Source organism: Nerophis lumbriciformis, linkage group LG23, assembly GCF_033978685.3.
Source record: "Nerophis lumbriciformis linkage group LG23, RoL_Nlum_v2.1, whole genome shotgun sequence".
Classification (NCBI taxonomy): Eukaryota; Metazoa; Chordata; class Actinopteri; order Syngnathiformes; family Syngnathidae; genus Nerophis; species Nerophis lumbriciformis.
Window position 1 is genome coordinate 28764510 of NC_084570.2, and position 18252 is coordinate 28782761.

At 37.7% G+C, this 18252-nt stretch overlaps 1 protein-coding gene across 4 annotated transcripts in view; it reads left to right on the forward strand.

The window, feature by feature from the left end:
* Window positions 1–3516, forward strand: part of ikbke (inhibitor of nuclear factor kappa B kinase subunit epsilon) — a 43075-nt gene extending 39559 nt beyond the window's left edge. For 2 of the 4 annotated variants that reach the window (XM_061984845.1, XM_061984846.1), the window contains exons 19-21: window positions 781–875; window positions 1837–1908; window positions 1983–3516. In XM_061984845.1, coding sequence (XP_061840829.1) covers window positions 781–875; window positions 1837–1908; window positions 1983–2046 — 231 coding nt within the window. In that variant the 3' untranslated portion in view covers window positions 2047–3516. The remainder of the gene's footprint in view (window positions 1–780; window positions 876–1836; window positions 1909–1982) is intronic. The other 2 variants (XR_009817755.1, XM_061984847.1) reach the window with 2 other exon arrangements.
* Window positions 3517–18252: the final 14736 nt, after the last annotated feature.

Genomic DNA, 18252 nt, shown 5'->3' on the forward strand with positions numbered 1-18252 from the left:
CAATATGTTGCTGCCATTAAATTTTAAGTTAATGATTATTTGCAAAAAAAAATTAAGTTTCTCAGTGTGAACATTAAATATTTTGTCTTTGCAGTCTATTCAATTGAATATAAGTTGAAAAGGATTTGCAAATCATTGTATTCTGTTTTTATTTACCATTTACACAACGTGCCAACTTCACTAGTTTTGGGTTTTGTACAAATTATTTATTGTAAAAAATTACATTATTGTTTTGATAATACATTTAATAATCTCAACGTAAAATATTTTCCTCTTAAAATTGCAACTTAAGTCTTACTTTTCAAATTTTCTTATAATCAGACAATATTTTCATTGTATTAGATGGAATTTTTTTTGGTATATAAGATGGTAAAAATTCCTATATAAATATAGTCTGATTACAACATTTACAAAATTTGAAAAGTATCTGAACCTCCATCCATCTATTTTCTACCGCTTGTCCCGTTCGGGGTCGCTGGAGCCTATCTCAGCTGCATTCGGACGGAAGGCGGGGTACACCCTGGACAAGTCGCCACCTCATCGCAGGGCCAGCACAGATAGACAACATTCACACTCACATTCACACATTAGGGACCATTTAGTGTTGCCAATCAACCTATCCCCAGGTGCATGTCTCTGAACCTTTTTAAACAAATTAATCTCATAATATTTTGACTTTATTCTTGTAAATACAAATGTCTTTCTTTCCTCTTTACAGTGTGAGGTTTTGTTGTTTGTGTCAATGACATTTCAGTTTCACATTTCATCTATCCACTTCAGACTCTGGACAAGGTCTTGGTCACTTTGCAGACGGGCAACACAGGACCGAAGCAGAAGGAGACATCAGCCATGAACAAGGATCAAATGGTGTCCAGGTTGTTTGTTTGTTTGTGTGTGTGTGTGTGTGTGTGTGTGTGTGTGTGTGTGTGTGTGTGTGTGTGTGTGTGTGTGTGTGTGTGTTCGTTCTAGTATTCTAGTATTCTACCCTTCTTGAGACATCAACAAGGAAAAGTGAAGGGAATTATATTTATATAGCGCTATTCTCTAGTGACTCAAAGCGCTTTACATTGTGAAACCCAATATCTAAGTTACATTTTTAAACCAGTGTGGGTGGCACTGGTAGCAGGTGGGTAAAGTGTCTTGCCCAAGCACACAACGGCAGTGACTAAGATGGCAGAAGCAGGGATCGAACTTGGAACCCTCAAGTTGCTGGCACGACCACCCTACCAACCGAGCTATACCGCCCCAAAGTACCTTCCATATGAGGAGGTATGAACAAGTGAGGACATAAATCATGGTCCCAATACGGAAAACCATTGCATCTAATAGAGAATGTCTCATTTGCACCCCTGGTGGTGAAATCTATCAAAATTAAGGTGGTCCCAAAAAGGAGGGATTTCTCAAACTGACTTTGTGTCTGTTTTAAAAGTACTCCCCCTCTGGTCAACATTTGAAATAACAAGTGTGTGTAAAAGTTTGAAGTGCTCCCTCTCTGGCCAACATATGTAAATACAGGTGTGTGTGTAAGAAATTGAAATGCGCCCCCTTTGGCCAAAATTAATGAAATAAATATGTATATAGAGACATACTGTAATAACTTGAAGTAAATAATGAAGATTACAAACAAAAAAATAAATTTTTTACTAAAAGCTTATCTTTTTTTGTATTTGCATAGTATGGATATATTATTATTGATGTAAATACAAATCTTTATATATCTAGAAAGGGTGGTCTTACAGAGGTAGGCATTTTTCAGAGGTCTCAAGAAGGTAACAAATACAAGAATGTAGGTGTGTGTTACAGTTGCTCTATAAGCGCTTTTTCATTGTTTTGTAGGATGCACCACCTTAAGGAAGAAATGGAAATTCTTGTCCGGGAACTGCAGTGTAACAACGCCATTATTGAGAGGTATTTTGAACACTCATTTCACAGCACTAAACAAGTACCAGCGTTTTGTACGATATATCTTTAATTTTCTGTAGTCTAGGACCAGCGAACTCTGCACCCCCTGAAGATCCGATCGTGGGCCGGCCTCGTACACTCTGACTGGCAGCGGGTTTATCTCCTCATGGACAGATGCTGGTTGGACTGCTGTGATGCTACCAAGGATCGCCTTAGGTAGACCGCAGAACAGGAACCAATTAAGAGATAAGAGGCACGGTTGGGACAAAAACGCCACTTTTGTGTGTGTGTGTGTGTGTGTGTGTGTGTGTGTGTGTGTGTGTGTGTGTGTGTGTGTGTGTGTGTGTGTGTGTGTGTGTGTGTGTGTGTGTGTGTGTGTGTGTGTGTGTGTGTGTGTGTGTGTGTGTGTGTGTGTGTGTGTGTGTGTGTGTGTGTGTGTGTGTGTGTGTGTGTACATGTAAGCGTGTGTGTGAAGAATGAGTAATATATAGATACCGGTAATAGACTGAGGGACTGATTTACTAAGATCAAAATACCTCCTGCTAAACAGCGTGTGCAATCTATAAAATGGCACGTACTATCAGTGGGCGTGTTGCGTGTGATCTACTAAGATTGCGTGTGCAGTTGTAAAGTGGTGCAGACTGCCTCCTTTAAATTAGCATTTTGCGTGTACTATGCGGGGCATCACCATGGAGACACTAATTTACTGCACATTCATGTTTTCACGCTCCTACTTGTGGCATTTTGTTACGTTTTCAAACAAGCAGGAGACATTACCACTTTTTATGGGCATTTTAGAAGCAGTTGTGCAGTGCACCTATATTGACACCACTTTTTTTCTTTTTTCTTTTTTCTTTTTTCTTTTTTTTTTCTTTTTTTACTGCTGTGCTCAAGACACAAACAATGCATACTTCAAGATTGTTTTTATTATATAGGATATATGTTTAGTAATATATATCTTAAGTGGAAAAAAAACAAACGTAATTAAAAACATTAAAATAGACCAAAACGCATCAATTAGTTAATTGGTTTTACTCAGCCCCTTATGTAATCTTACTTACTTACTTAGTCCTCTTGCACTTCAGGGCGCGTAGAGCCGACCATAGCAACTAGGTCTCTCCATCTGGGTCTGTTGTGGGCAAGGTGTTGAGCTTGTGCCATAGTCACATTGCAGGCCTTAAGGTCCTGGGCTAATACATCCAGCCAGCGAGTCCTGGGGGCGCCTCTAGGGCGCCCCCAGGACTTGATTTAAGTAATCCAGCAGCTATGAAATTATAAAAGGATGTTGCTGAATAGACAATGTGTTTAACATTTTTTGTTTCTCACCGTCCAAAATGTTGACACACACGTACAATGGAGGATTTTCTGTCCTGTGGGTGTGTGTGTTTGTGTGTGTGCGTGCGTGTACACTTTTTATGGGCATTTTAGAAGCAATTGTGCAGTGCATCTATATTGACACCACTTTTTTTTTTTTTTTACCGCTGAAACTGCATGGGAAGGAGGCTGCACTGATGTACTCAAGTCACAAAAATCGTTTTATTATATAGGGTATATGTTTAGTAATATACATCTTAAGTGAGAAAAACAAACGTCATTAAAAAATATTAAAATACCCCACAGCGCATCAATTAAATTTGTTTTATTTACCCCCTTAAGTCATCCAGCAGCTATGAAATTATAAAAGGATGTTGCTGAATAAACAATGTCTAATATTTTTTGTTTCTGACCATCCTAAATGTTGACACACACGTACAACAGAGGATTCTCTGTCCTACATGTGTGCGTGCGTGCGTGTGTGTGTGCATGTGTGTAGCTCTCTCAGAGCCGTGTGTGGAACTGTCAGTTTGCACGTCCTTTTTAAACGTGCTAAATGAAACGTAATATTGTGCTCCCAAAACGGCGTTAATTGTTGATGTATCATTTTGTGTGTACTATATGGGGCATAACCAGGGAGATACTCATTTACTGCACATTCATGTTATCATGCTCCTTCCTACCTGTGGCATTTTGTTACGTTTTCAAACAAACAGGAGACATCTACCACTTTTTATAGGCCTGTTGGAAGCAGTCCTACAGTGCATCTATATATATATATTTTTTTACCGCTTAAGGTGCATGGGAAAGACGCTGCACTGCTGTACTCGAGACACAAAAAATGCCTACTTCAAGATTATTTTCATTACCGTATATAGGATATATGCAGTGTTGGGTTAGTTACTGAAAACCAGTAACTAGTTACAGTTACTAGTTACTTCATTTCAAAAGTAACTCAGTTACTAACTTAGTTACTTACACCAAAAAGTAATGCGTTACTGTGAAAAGTAACTATTTAGTTACTTCTTTTTTTTTTTCTTTTTTTTTTTTAAAGCTCCCATTAATGCCCTTTTAGCCTTCATTTCAGTACTGTTATTGCACTGGAGAATAATACAATCTGTTGATCAACTTGACATACATTTGTATCACTGAACTCTGCTAAGCAATGTGGTCTACATACAACACACAAAGACAAAGATATGTTTCAAAGGCCAATTTGTTTCTGGCCAGAACAAATTGACAAAAATATTTTAAATAGCTGCAACATAACATACATAAGTAACAAACAGCATAATAACATAACATAATAACATAATAACTGTAAAGCAAGAAAGGCACACACTACATACACAAAGCCTAACCAGGCATTTTTTCCTCAAGAAATTCTGACACAAAATCATGTCTGAAGCCCAGAACACTCTACACATTTCCCCAGTTTTAGTTTAGAGATAAGGAAAGATTGGCCTGGCCCACTAGCATACCTCTTTATGTTTGTGAACTTTATAGTCTATACATTTAGAGTGATGTGATAATCAAACACTCTAGAAGTCTAGAATGAAAGAGTATATAAGAGAATTGACAGCAACGTTCCCTCTAAGGAGCGCACCTGTGCAATTGCGCACTGCTCAAACGTCCTCTGTGCACGGCAAATCTATGCCACGCACAAAATCAAATAAAAAAATAAGCGCATAACAATTTTCGACACGACACGGACACGACAGAGAAAACCATTTTCGTCATCATTGTTCAAATATAATAACACGTCTGTCGAGACGCTTTGAGGACATGAATTCCATCCATCACTTTACTGAGCAAAACTCTTTATTGTCGGCCATAAACACATCACTGTTATATCAACAGCAGCCGCTCGCTCTTTCTCACTTGCGCCAACACATGCACATATGGCACTTAGCCAGTGATGCGTTTACAGCCACACAAAAAGTCGGACAACTCCAACACCACACATAAAGTGTTATTCCAGGTCGTTACTCTATGATTTACCAATCAAATGTGTGCTTATTCTGGTGTCATTTTTTAGGAATCTTAATTTATAAATATTAATCATTAAATGCTGTTAGTATATTAAATACATACTAATAAAAATATATTTTTAAAAACAGGAAGTTGCAGGAATGTGCACAGTGGCCTAGTGGTTAGAGTGTCCGCCCTGAGATCGGTAGGTTGTGAGTTCAAACCCCGGCCGAGTCATACCAAAGACTATAAAAATGGGACCCATTACCTCCCTGCTTGGCACTCAGCATCAAGGGTTGGAATTGGGGGTTAAATCACCAAAAATGATTCCCGGGCGCGGCCACCGCTGCTGCCCACTGCTCCCCTCACCTCCCAGGGGGTGATCAAGGGTGATGGGTCAAATGCAGATAATAATCTCGCCACACCTAGTGTGTGTGTGACAATCATTGGTACTTTAACTTTAACTTTAACTTTAACATGATCCCATGCTTACATCTCATTGTGCAACATGTGAATGTTTTAATGGGAACTAAATGCAATGTCTGAAAGGGGTACAAATTATTTCCAAAGCAGGACCTCCACCCAGACAAACAATACAAGTACACAGTTAATGAAAAACAATATTTTTTGTTATTGTCATTGTAAGTGGGCCTAAACACTTATATTAGAAATGGAAATGACTGCTGTCATTTGATTATAATAATAAGAGAATGTTGTCTGTCTATCTGTGTTGGCCCTGCAATGGGTGGGGACTTGTCCAGGGTGTACGCAGCCTTCTGCCCGAATGCAGCTGAGATAGGCTCCAGCGACCCCGAATGGGACAAGCGGTAGAAAATGGATGGATGGATGGAGATTTAACTTGTTATTTAGTCATGTTTGGGACAGGTGTGCTGCTGGTGTAGCCACAGTGTGCACGTCTGATGTTGCTCACATGGGCTCCACTGAATGCTCAGGGAGTTTTTGCGTTTGCTCACACACATGAACAATTAGAGGGAACATTGATTGACAGAGTGTGTGTACCTTCAGTGCTGAATGATGAGCAGAGGCAGAGTTAATCCTTAAGTGGTGGTGGTGTAGGTGAAGTGTCATTGGAGTCTCTATCTCTCTTTACTAGTTTCGTCGAAGCATGTTGCTTATGTAGCTTGTTTCAGCAGATTTGAATTGCTGTTATGGGCAGTAGATTGGATTTTTGATCCAAAGCACAATTTACATTTAACTAAAATGTTAATTTCTTTGTGCTCGACAAAAGAAAAGTAGTGAAAATATCTCCATGTTAGCAAACTCGACTTCTGGTTCCGCCATGATCAGACACGCCGCCCCCCCCCCCTCTCCTCCCTCCCCACACCCACACAGAGCGCATGTCTCTCTTCTCCGGCTTGTGACACAAGAAGAATCAGAACGATGACACAGCAGCGCTCCGATAAAACACACTTTATACTACATAAAAAGTAACATAAAATAACGCAGTAACGCATCATGTAGTAACGGTAACTGAGTTACTGAATATAAAAAATAACGCGTTAGATTACTAGTTACCGCCGAAACTAACGGCGTTACAGTAACGCGTTACTTTGTAACGCGTTAGTCCCAACACTGGATATATGTTTAGTAATATACATCTTAAGTGAATAAAACAAACATCATTAAAATACACCAAAACGCATCAATTAAATGTGTTTTATTCAGCCCCTTAAGTCATCCAGCAGCTATGGAATTATAAAAGGATGTTGCTGAATAGACAATGTGTCTAATATTTTTTGTTTCTGACCGTCCAAAATGTTGACACACACGTACGACTGAGGATTCCCTGTTGTGCGTGTGTGTGCAAGCACTCCTCTCTCTCAGCCGTGTGTGGAACTGTCAGTTTGCACGTCCTTTTTAAACGTGCTAAATGAAACGTACAATAGTGCTCCCAAAACGGTGATAAGTGTTGATAAATCACATTGTGTGTGCTAAATAATTAATTACATTTGCATCTTCTCCTCTCATTATTGTGGGCATTTTGATGATCAGCATATATTTTGCATATTAATGAAGACAGACGCAAAATGGTTTGCACGCCTTATCCTGCTCACTTAACAGACGCAATCCTTGGCTCACAAGTTGAGTAGATCAGCTTTGTGTGCGCTATCAAGTTTGCACGTGTTTTAGAACTCGCAAACCTTGAGTAAATCAGGCCAACAGTGTCTCACTGACTGTGTAGAAGAGGCTAAAGTCGACCTGAACCTTGCTCTGTTTATATAGAAGTATGTCAATTCCATGTCTTTGTGTCTACTTTTAGTACAAACTGTGATGAAATCACTCCGAGACCATCACATTTATTTAAAAGTACATTTCTAGTATGTTGTTGCTTTTGCCATGTAGTCGTGTTTATTTTATTTTTTTCTCACATTTATCTTCATGACAAAAGTGAAAGTAAATCTAAAATGTTCTCTCAAGTTTCCAGGACCAACACCTCCGATGTTGTGAAATGACATCAAGGTTTCTTGTGGTTTTGTGCTGCTTAAAGGGAAACTGTGACAAGTTTTGTACTGGCCACCCACTCACGTCAGTTTATTTGGAGTGTGTTAAGACTTCTAAAACACACATTGGAATCCAATGAAAGCATTCACATTAACACAAATAATATCCACTGTTTTGAGGTGTTATTGTCACATACACAAAGTATTACAATAGTCAACTTTAAAGTAAATGAAAGAAAGAGATGTTTTATGCAAAAAAGTCCACTCATTTTTATTGTTGTATTTTCCGGACCATAGGGCGCAACGGATTATAAGGCGCACTGCCAAAAAGCGGGTCTAGTCAGGTCTATTTTTATACAAAAGGCGCACCGGATTATAAGGCGCATTAAAGGGGTCATTTTATAATTTTTTTTCTAAATGTAAAAGACTTCCTTGTCATCTACATAACATGTAATGGTGGTTCTTTGGTCAAAATGTTGCATAGATGATGTTTTACAGATCCTCTTCAAGTCTCTTTCTGACAGTCGCTTCAGGATGCGCCGTTTTGTGGGCGGTCTTATTTACGTGGCTCCCCGTCATCTTTGTTGTAGCGGTGTAGCGTGCAAGGTCAAAAGATGAAGCTAACTGTTTTAATGACATTCAGACTTTACTTCAATCAAAAACGGAGCAGCATCTCCTCATCCGGAAACAACAACACCGGAAATGTGTCCCGTGAAAAACCGTCTGACCGGAACTCTCCTTGGGTGAATAATATAAACTCACTACACCGGTATGTTTTAGCGCTTTCATGGCGAGTTTACTGACAGATATAAGTAAGAACTTTACACTACTTAATATTAGAAATGGCAACAGCGGAGGATGAATGTCCCATAACAAGAAGATAGCGAAAAAGAAGAAGATCCCAAATACAGATCAGCAGGTACCAGAAGGTAAGAAAAGTTGCGTTTGCATAATATTGCGAAACAAAACGCCAGATAATATGTCTTACTTTATACACACACCATAATAATACTCCTATGTTGAAGCAGGGTACAATCCATCAAGCGCTGCGGCTTCATAGCTTACAAAGTCATACTAAAACATTTTGATAGATCTTTGAGTGCTGTGTGTAATGTTCTCTATTTTAAATGGAACATATACAATTTTGGTGTTGTTTACTTGAGTCATATTGCAGTCAACACGTATCTCTTATGCTTGACTGCCATCTACTGGTCAGACTTATCATTACACCATGTACCAAATAAAATAGCTTCAAAGTCGGTAAGCAAAACCAGAATTATTTGGTACATTAGGCGCACCGGGTTGTAAGGCGCAATGTCGAGTGTTGAGGAATAAAAGGATTTTAAGTGCGCCTTATAGTCTGGAAAATACGGTACAAAAGTACACTTTAAAGTAAATGGGAAAAAAAAAAGTCCACTAATTTTTATTATTTTTATTTTTTCAAACCCAAGTTAACACCTGAGTTAGTTAAAAAGTTAGTATTAGGGATGTAGTGATATGAAAATGTCATATCATGGTTGTGAACAAAATTATCACGGTTATCAATATCACAATATTTTTTCAAAAAGTACTTATACACACACCGACATTTTTTAACAGAGTTTTATTTGAAAATTGAACAAATTATATTAACACACTAGTGTTGTCCCGATACCAATATTTTGGTACTTTTCGGGTCTTTTTCTAAATAAAGGGGACCACAAAAAATGACATTATTGGCTTTATTTTAACAAAAAAATCTTAGGGTACATTAAACATATGTTTATTATTGCAATTGTGTCCTAAAATAAAATAGTGAACATACTAGACAACTTGTCTTTTAGTAGTAAGTAAACAAACAAAGGCTCCTAATTAGTCTGCTGACATATGCAGTAACATATTGTGTCATTTATCATTCTATTATTTTGTCAACATTAAGGACAAGTGGTAGAAAATGGATTATTAACCTACTTGTTCATTTACTGGTAATATCTGTTTGTTTTCCAATTCAACATATTCTATCTACACTACTGTTAATCAGAATAAATGTAATAATCACGTATTCTTCTGTTGTTGGATACTTTACATTAGTTTTGGATGATACCACAAATTTAGGTATCGATCCGATACCAAGTATTTACAGGATCATACATTGGTCATATTCAAAGTCCTCATGTGTCCAGGGACATATTTTCTGAGTTTCGAAAAACATAACATTAATTTTTTTTTAACGAAAAGATTTTGTGATGCCAAAAAATATCGATGCAATCATAGTAGAATCCACTAGCTACGCTCCCGTACTTTGTATCATTACAGTGGATTTTAGGTGTAGATCCACCAATGGGGTTTGTTTACATTGTGACGCCGGTGAGCTACGATGTGTAGTGAAGCATGTTTAGCTACTCCTCGTCCTGCAGGGATTATACTTGTAAGAAACGTACTTTATTTGTCGCCATAAAGGCGAGGATTAGTGATTTAGAAGTAGCTAAAACACTGTGGATGGATGTTAGGTGCTAGCTAGCTAACCATGTCTTAAAGCACCTCTTCCTGAGGGCGTTTCAGTGTTATAACTTCACCTTTATCTTTAGTTTTTAAGCCAAAATGCGTCCGTTCTCCCTTTTCTGTCTACACACTGTGTCTGCTTGTAAGTACTCTGTGTGTGTGCGCGCTGCCGAACATGCTCCTCTGCTCGTAAACTGGCAATGACACGACGTGACGACGGCAGGGGGTAGAGAGGGTGGGACCGGTATTTTTTAGAGTCGGTATAGTACCGAATATGATTCATTAGTATCGCGGTATAATACCGGTATACCGTACAACCCTATAACGCACAAAACACTTTCTTGGCAGAAAAAAACCCATTCAATATTGATGTGGCGTCCTAATAACCATTATTTTCTATGGAATGGTAAAAATATTTTTATCTTCTTCTGTTTTTTTGGTGATAAATGGAAAAAAGCGGGTGTTGGGGCGCTTCACTTCCAGTTTATGTGACGTCAATCAAATAAATCAATCAAAGTTTATTTATATAGCCCTCAATAACAAGCGCCTCAAAGGGCTGTACAAACCACAACGACATCCGCGGTACAGATCCCACATATCAGGGCAAGAAAAAACTCACCCCAATGGGATACAATGAGAAACCTTGGAGGGGACCGCAGATCATATTATGATCGACGGAATGGAAAGCAGCGCTAAGATCAAGAAGCAGCAACATGGATGACGCATCAGAATCCATCGTTAGCAATAGATAATTAGTCATTTTTGCGAGGGCTGTCTCCGTAGAGTGATTTGCCCTGAAACCCGATTGAAAGGGTTCACAGAGATTGTTAGACACTAAGTCTTCATTTAGCTGCTGTGCAACAGTGTTTTTGATGATTTTCGAGATAAAGGGATGGTGGCACACCGGTCGGTAGTTTACCATGAGGTCAGGATCAAGGTTAGGTCTTTTGAGCAGAGGATGAATAACCGCTTTTTTGAATTCTAGGGGAACAGTGCCAGAGGAAAGTGATAAGTTTATAATATTTAGCACTGAACATTTAAAAAAAAAAAATGATGATCCAATTTAGAATATTTATGCACCCCTGATTGCGGGGATGTAAGTTACTCAAATTTGTGTTTGCAATTTAAAGCATAACAATTAGCCGAAAGACAAACCCTGTTTTAAGTTGTGGTGCTACTGTACTTATGGCCGCACATTTGTTGTTTACATTTTACCAAAAAAACATTTTAAAATAAAAGCATGTTTCATGTTGTCACACATATGGGCAATTGTGTGTTGAAAATAAAAAACAATTTTGAAATAACACAATTTGGAAAAAGTAAAGTTGTGAATACTTTCTGGATATATGCCAAGAATAAACACAAACTAGAAAATTCCCGCAGAAATGTTGATGGGCCTGCTATCTGTGCCCTGGACCTCTGGCCAGGGGTCGTCAGAAGCCGTCGTACTTATTAGATGGTGCCGAGCGTCTGAATCCAGGAATTTTCGGTGTAACATAAGAGAGCCACAGAGCTAGCCTGAAACAGTAGCATGTTTACACAAAAATGATAACACCGTAACACGTAGCCATACTTGCCAACCCTCCCGATTTTCCCGGTAGACTCCCGAATTTCAGTGCAACTATTCTCCCGAATTTCTCCCGATTTCCACCCGGACAACAATATTGGGGGCGTGCCTTAAAGGCACTGCCTTTAGCGTCCTCTCTCACCTGAAAAGGAGACTTTTATATATGTCTCCGTTATCCATTGCAATGTTTATCTATAACCCATAAAGTAGGCAGGCATGGAGCTATTTCTCAGCGTGTGTTTATTCCAGCCGGCACGTTAATACACTAACACACAACATCCAAATTCCCATCATGCATTGCTTCAAAACTACGGCGAGTAGTTGTGTCCAAAAACATAACAGAGACGAAGCAGAAGAACGAGGAAGAGACATGGCGACAACGAGTAAAAAGAAGGAGTACGCTTGCAAGTTCCAAAATGATTGGAAAAAATAATTTCAGTTCATCCCGGACAACTCGAAGGGGAAGGGGTATGCTGCTTGCAAATTTTGTAGATCAAACTTCTCCATTGAACACGGAGGCCGAATGGATATACTCATTCATGAACGGATTATTTATATATATATATATATATATATATATATATATATATATATATATATATATATATATATATATATATATATATAAGAAATACTTGAAAATATATACACCCCCGCTACCCACTCCCATCTCCCGAATTTGGAGGTCTCAAGGTTGGCAAGTATGCACGTAGCATGTGTGCTAACGATAGCATGATAACAGTCAGCATGTTTCATATACCATGTTATACGACTCAAAGGTATATACGGCTGCGGAAATAGAAAGTAAAGTGTAAAATTAGAAGAAAAAGTTAGCATGCTTAAGTTAGCTTGCTAGCATGCTATCGGTTGCATGCTAACAGGTAACAAGTGTCACATACCAAGTTTTATGACTCCGGGTGAAACGGTTGAAAAACTAGCTGAAAAAGTTAGCATGCTAATGTTAGCATGCCAGCAAGCTAATGTGAGCATGATAATATTTAGCTTGTGTCACATACCAAGTTATATGACTCTAAGGTTGGCTGGGGAAATGGAGAAAAATTACTAAATTTAGCAAAGAAATTTAGCACTTTAATGTTAGCATGCTTAAGTGTCACGTACCAAGTTACATGACTGGGGTAAACGGTTGCAAAACTAGCGCAAAAAGTTAGCATGCTAGCAAGCTAATGTGAGCATGATAATAGTTTTGATTAATTGACCACTAAATGGTAACACCCCAATAAGTTTTTCAACGTGTTTACTCAATTCATGGTAAGCTTGTGTCACATACCAAGTTATATGACTGTAAGGTGTATAGCTGGGGAATTAGAGAAAAAGGAGTAAATGTAGCAAAGAAAGTTAGCACTTTAATGTTAGCATGCTAACAGTTTACAAGTGTCACGTACCAGGTTACATGACTCTGGGGTAAACGGTTGCAAAACTAGCGCAAAAACTTAGCAAGCTAACGTTAGCATACTATGAGTTTTGTGGTTGTGTTTTTCTAATGCTCCTCGTCCTTTACAACAGGGGTCCCCAACCTTTTTAGCACCATGGACACAGCATTATTTTCAGGGACCGGCTTTCCACTTGTGCCAGATAAATACAGCAAAATTAAGTGCATGAAAAATACAACTCACTATAATGCTGAATTTGGGTTTCTTTGCAATGAGATATGTTCATTAATGTGCATTGTATCATGTCACAAAGTTATAACAAATGGCAACTTCCTATGAGGAGTTTTATGGTACATCTATAAACGAGCTTATAGATGTGTCTAGTGCAAAGGTGTCAAACTCAAGGCCCGCGGGACAGTTTTGGCCCTCCACGTAATTTTATGTGGCCCGCAAAAGCCTGGAAATAATGTGTCAATAAAATACCTTATATTTTCTTTCTTTACTTTCTTATTTTCTTACTAAAGAAAGGTATTAGGTTTTTTTTCTAGTTTGACAGGAAAAAAAATAGAATAGAAAGTACTTTCTTGATCCCTGGGGGAAATTCAGCACCACAGTTCGCTCACAATAAACAATAAACACTTAGGTATTTTTTACATGTAAATAATATAAATAGTCTCTTATACAGCATTATTCACATGTGAATAATATAAATACAGTCTATTATACAACAATATTCACATGTGAATAATATAAATAGTCTATTATACAGCATTATTCACATGTGAATAATATAAATAGTCTTATACAGCATTATTCACATGTGAATAATATAAATAGTCTATTATACAGCATTATTCACATGTGAATAATATAGTCTATTATACAGCAATATTCACATGTGAATACTATAAATACAGTCTATTATACAGCATTATTCACATGTGAATAACATAAATACAGTCTATTATACAGCATTATTCACATGTGAATAATATAAATACAGTCTATTATACAACAATATTCACATGTGAATAATATAAATGCAGTCTATTATACAGCATTATTCACATGTGAATAACATAAATACAGTCTGTTATACAGCATTATTCACATGTGAATAATATAAATGCAGTCTATTATACAGTCTAGTATACAGTCAAAAAGGAACATATGCATTATACAGTCTGATGGCTGTCGGTGTCATAGTGTCAAATAGTGTCCAACAGAGGTGGGACCAAGTCATTGCTTTGCAAGTCACAAGTAAGTCTCAAGTCTTTGCCCTCAAGTCTCGAGTCAAGTCCCGAGTCAAGACAGGCAAGTCCCGAGTCAAGTCCAAAGTCAAGACTGGAAAGTCTCAAGTCAAGTCCCAAGTCCTGCATTTTGAGTTTTGAGTCCTTTCAAGTCGTTTTAACCACAGACTAATGTATTTACACAGATTGTGTATGCTTTTAAAACGCTGTATTTATTTATTAAAACAAGTGCATTTGAAATTGCAGGGAAAAAGATAGTGGTGACATTGCACTTCAAAATAGCACTATTAACCAGTCATTTTAAACATGTAACTCATTCCTTTACAGAATAAACACATTTGAAAAAACAAGTGCAACTGTACTTATTTGCACAAAAGTGTTAACATTATATTTCCATGGCATATTGCATTGTAACTAGTTCCACAGCAGTTTCTATCCTGTTCTTACCTTATCTCATTGATCTCATCTCATACTGTATGTGTGTTGATGTGTGCGTACACATGAAAAACATAACAAATATATGAACATAACAATGAACAGAGTTGTACTTTTTAGATGTCAGAGCCCTATGCAATATGTACACATATTATTAATATAGTATACATTTTAACTGACCTTTATTTATAAATACATAAATGATAAATGGGTTATACTTGTATAGCGCTTTTCTACCTTCAAGGTACTCAAAGCGCTTTGACAGTATTTCCACATTCACCCATTCACACACACATTCACACACTGATGGTGGGAGCTGCCATGCAAGGCGCTAACCAGCAGCCATCAGGAGCAAGGGTTGAAGTGTCTTGCCCAAGGACACAACGGACGTGACTCGGATGGTAGAAGGTATTTGACTATGTTTGTCTTTTTGTAGGTGGTTAAAAACGCGGGGCTGCTGACCCCCGTCTAACGTTACGTTACTGTGTGTGATACATTGACTAACGTAACGTTATGTGAAGGTAACTCATGAGACCCTGCTTAAAAAAAATCACTTGACAAAAAGTATGAATAAGGTAGCGAACTGCAGTGGACGCAACATATTGCCGTGTTTGCAATGACGTTATAACCATAGACATCTTATAAGTAGACGCAGCATTGGTTGCTGTGACGTGAGCAATTTGGCCGCCATCTTGAAGTGGTGATGAGGAGCTGGCGAGCAGCCTGAACTGACAGTTGACAGGTAGAAAACAAAGATGGTGTTCAGCGTTTTCCAGCTCAAATGAGCGGACTGTTGAAAATAGGAATCGGGGGAGTAAGATTTAACATTAACGTACTATTGGTTGTATTTTATGAAAATAATATTACCACAGATTGATTTATTGATTGAGACTTTTAGAGTTGAGAAGGAGCAAAGCTCTTCAATATTTGTATGTGAAAATCACAAAGAAATCTTCTGGGGGAGGATGAACCCCCTACAGGGGTTTGGTTTACAAACTTTCAGCCCCACCTAAAACAAAATTCACCAGCTGCCACTGATTATGATGCATTCTCATTTTAGGCAAAGTATAAGACAATACTTTCTTAACAGTATAATTGTAACCAGGAATAAGTCTTTAAGTAACAATATTCAAATACTAACATTGTTGGGTAAGACAGAATTTGGTTTTATTCTGAATCCAGTGAAACAGATTGGTGGTTTTAGCTGATATAAAGACTTTCAGGTGTTTATATATGTTTAAGTATTTGGCAGACGCTTTTATCCAAAGCAACTTACATAAAAAATACATATAAAACAAGCACTGCAAACATTATCATTTAAGGGAAGAATGTAATAGAAAATATCAATACAAAGTGTCAAGACAGAATAAACTCTCTGCTGCTGAAGCAACAGAGATACAGTCTATAGGTCCCTAAGATATATAGATATCTAATGTATTCATACATTGTTTATGTAGGATATATGCATGTATATATAACCTAATCATATTCTTTCTTTAACTTAAAAATAGCTGACCGTTTTTTTCCCCCTTCTCTGGGATTATATTCCCAGTTTTGATCTCGGACGTCTGTTCATTTATAGCGTATAAGAATATTAGATTACTGTTAGGCAAACTATGAATAATAAAACACGCCAAAACATGTGTCTGTTATCATAGCTACACGTATGACAAAAAGGGGGTGAAAATCAGTGGTATTCAGTGAGGTAAAATGAATTAAATGCGCTGACAGTTCATTGCTCCTGCCAAATGAATTGCACTGAGTGGAGCGGATCACCACTCCAAGATGGCGGCTCCGCGTCTCGTCAGCGCCAGTAGGCAGTCGCGCTCCATGCTGCGTCTACTTATAAGATGTTTATGGTTATAACGTTAGGAGGGAGTTTGCAGCCTCACTGATTTAACTACACAGCAAATAAAAGTCACGTTACTTAGCCAATAAACGTTATCTTACATTAAAAACTTACCCTTCTTTATGCAACTTTAAATGTCGAACGAAGTTGGAAGTTGTTGCATCTCCGTCTGTAATATTCGAACTGTGTGATTTGCATACGGCAATTCGTTTTTTGTTGACCAAGTCGTAGTTTTTATACCCGAACGAAACCAACTTTGGCATAATTGTTTCTCACTGGCACGTTGTTTCACAACTCTTGTTCATTGGTTGTACAGCAATTTGATTGGATGAATGCTGTGTGATGAAAACAACATAGATCTAATTTGATTGGCTATTGTACTGAGAGCACACCAGCTGACAGGAACAACACGCTGATAGACACAGGCGAAGAAAATGAAAAATACGGAGCGCTCCCAAATAACTTTTTAAGCTTTGGATTTTGGGGAAAGTAGCAAATCATGTCAAGTCAAAAGGCTCAAGTCCAAGTGAAGTCACAAGTCATTGATGTTAAAGTCTAAGTCGAGTTGCAAGTCTCTTTACATTTTGTCAAGTCGAGTCTAAAGTCATCAAATTCATGACTCGAGTCTGACTCGAGTCCAAGTCATGTGACTCGAGTCCACACCTCTGGTGTCCAATGTAACAAATATTATATTATCTAACTTTGTTGGTAGAAATCCAAAAAAATACTTAAATATCTGCTTAACCTATGATTTCAAAGCAAGTTATCCATCAAATTGTACACTATAAAAATGACCAATAGATTTTACTGTAATTTTTTTTACAGCATATTACTGTGAGTAAAAAAAAAAACGACCAATGTTTTTTTTTTTTACAGTAAAATTCTGTCAATTGAGCTGTCAGTTTTTTTGTTTTTTTTTACTGCAAAATCCACGGTTGATGATTTTATGGTATCACATTTAATTATGTTGTAAAAATAATAATAATAAAAAAACACCATATATTTTACAGTAAAAGTCTGACAACTTTTTTTCTGTAAAAAAAACCGTGGTAAAATCCTCAGAATTTTTTTTTTTTACCCTTTACGTTAGAAATTTAAAAAAAAATGTTCTAATTCATAGGCAAATTTATTAATTATTTACTGTTACAAGCGGTCCTCTAATGGCAACCATGACTGCGGTGTGGCCCTCAATGAAAACAAGTTAGTGGGACAGACCAAAGCTAAGTCGGAGAAAATGCAGTCCTTTATAAATTATTTCATGTTTCTCTGCGGCCCGGTAGAAATGCGTCACGGAACGGTTTTGGTCCCCGGACCTGTGGTTGGGGACCACTGCGCGTTTATTTATACAAATTATTTATATGTTTTTATATCACATTTGTATTTGTATTTGTATATGTATTAATATATGCATATGTATTAATATCATATTGATATATATATATATATATATATATATATATAAGTTGATATTACAAGACCACCGCACAAAGTAAAAAGTTATTTGTCTTTGAAGAGCAGGGCGCGTTCCCGTCGCCTTCGAGGGTGCGCGCTTCTAGGTTTTTTCCCTCCTTAAGTGAGGCGCTTGTGACGTCACGGCGACAAGCGGCTGTCAGGCGTGAGCGGAGTTGAC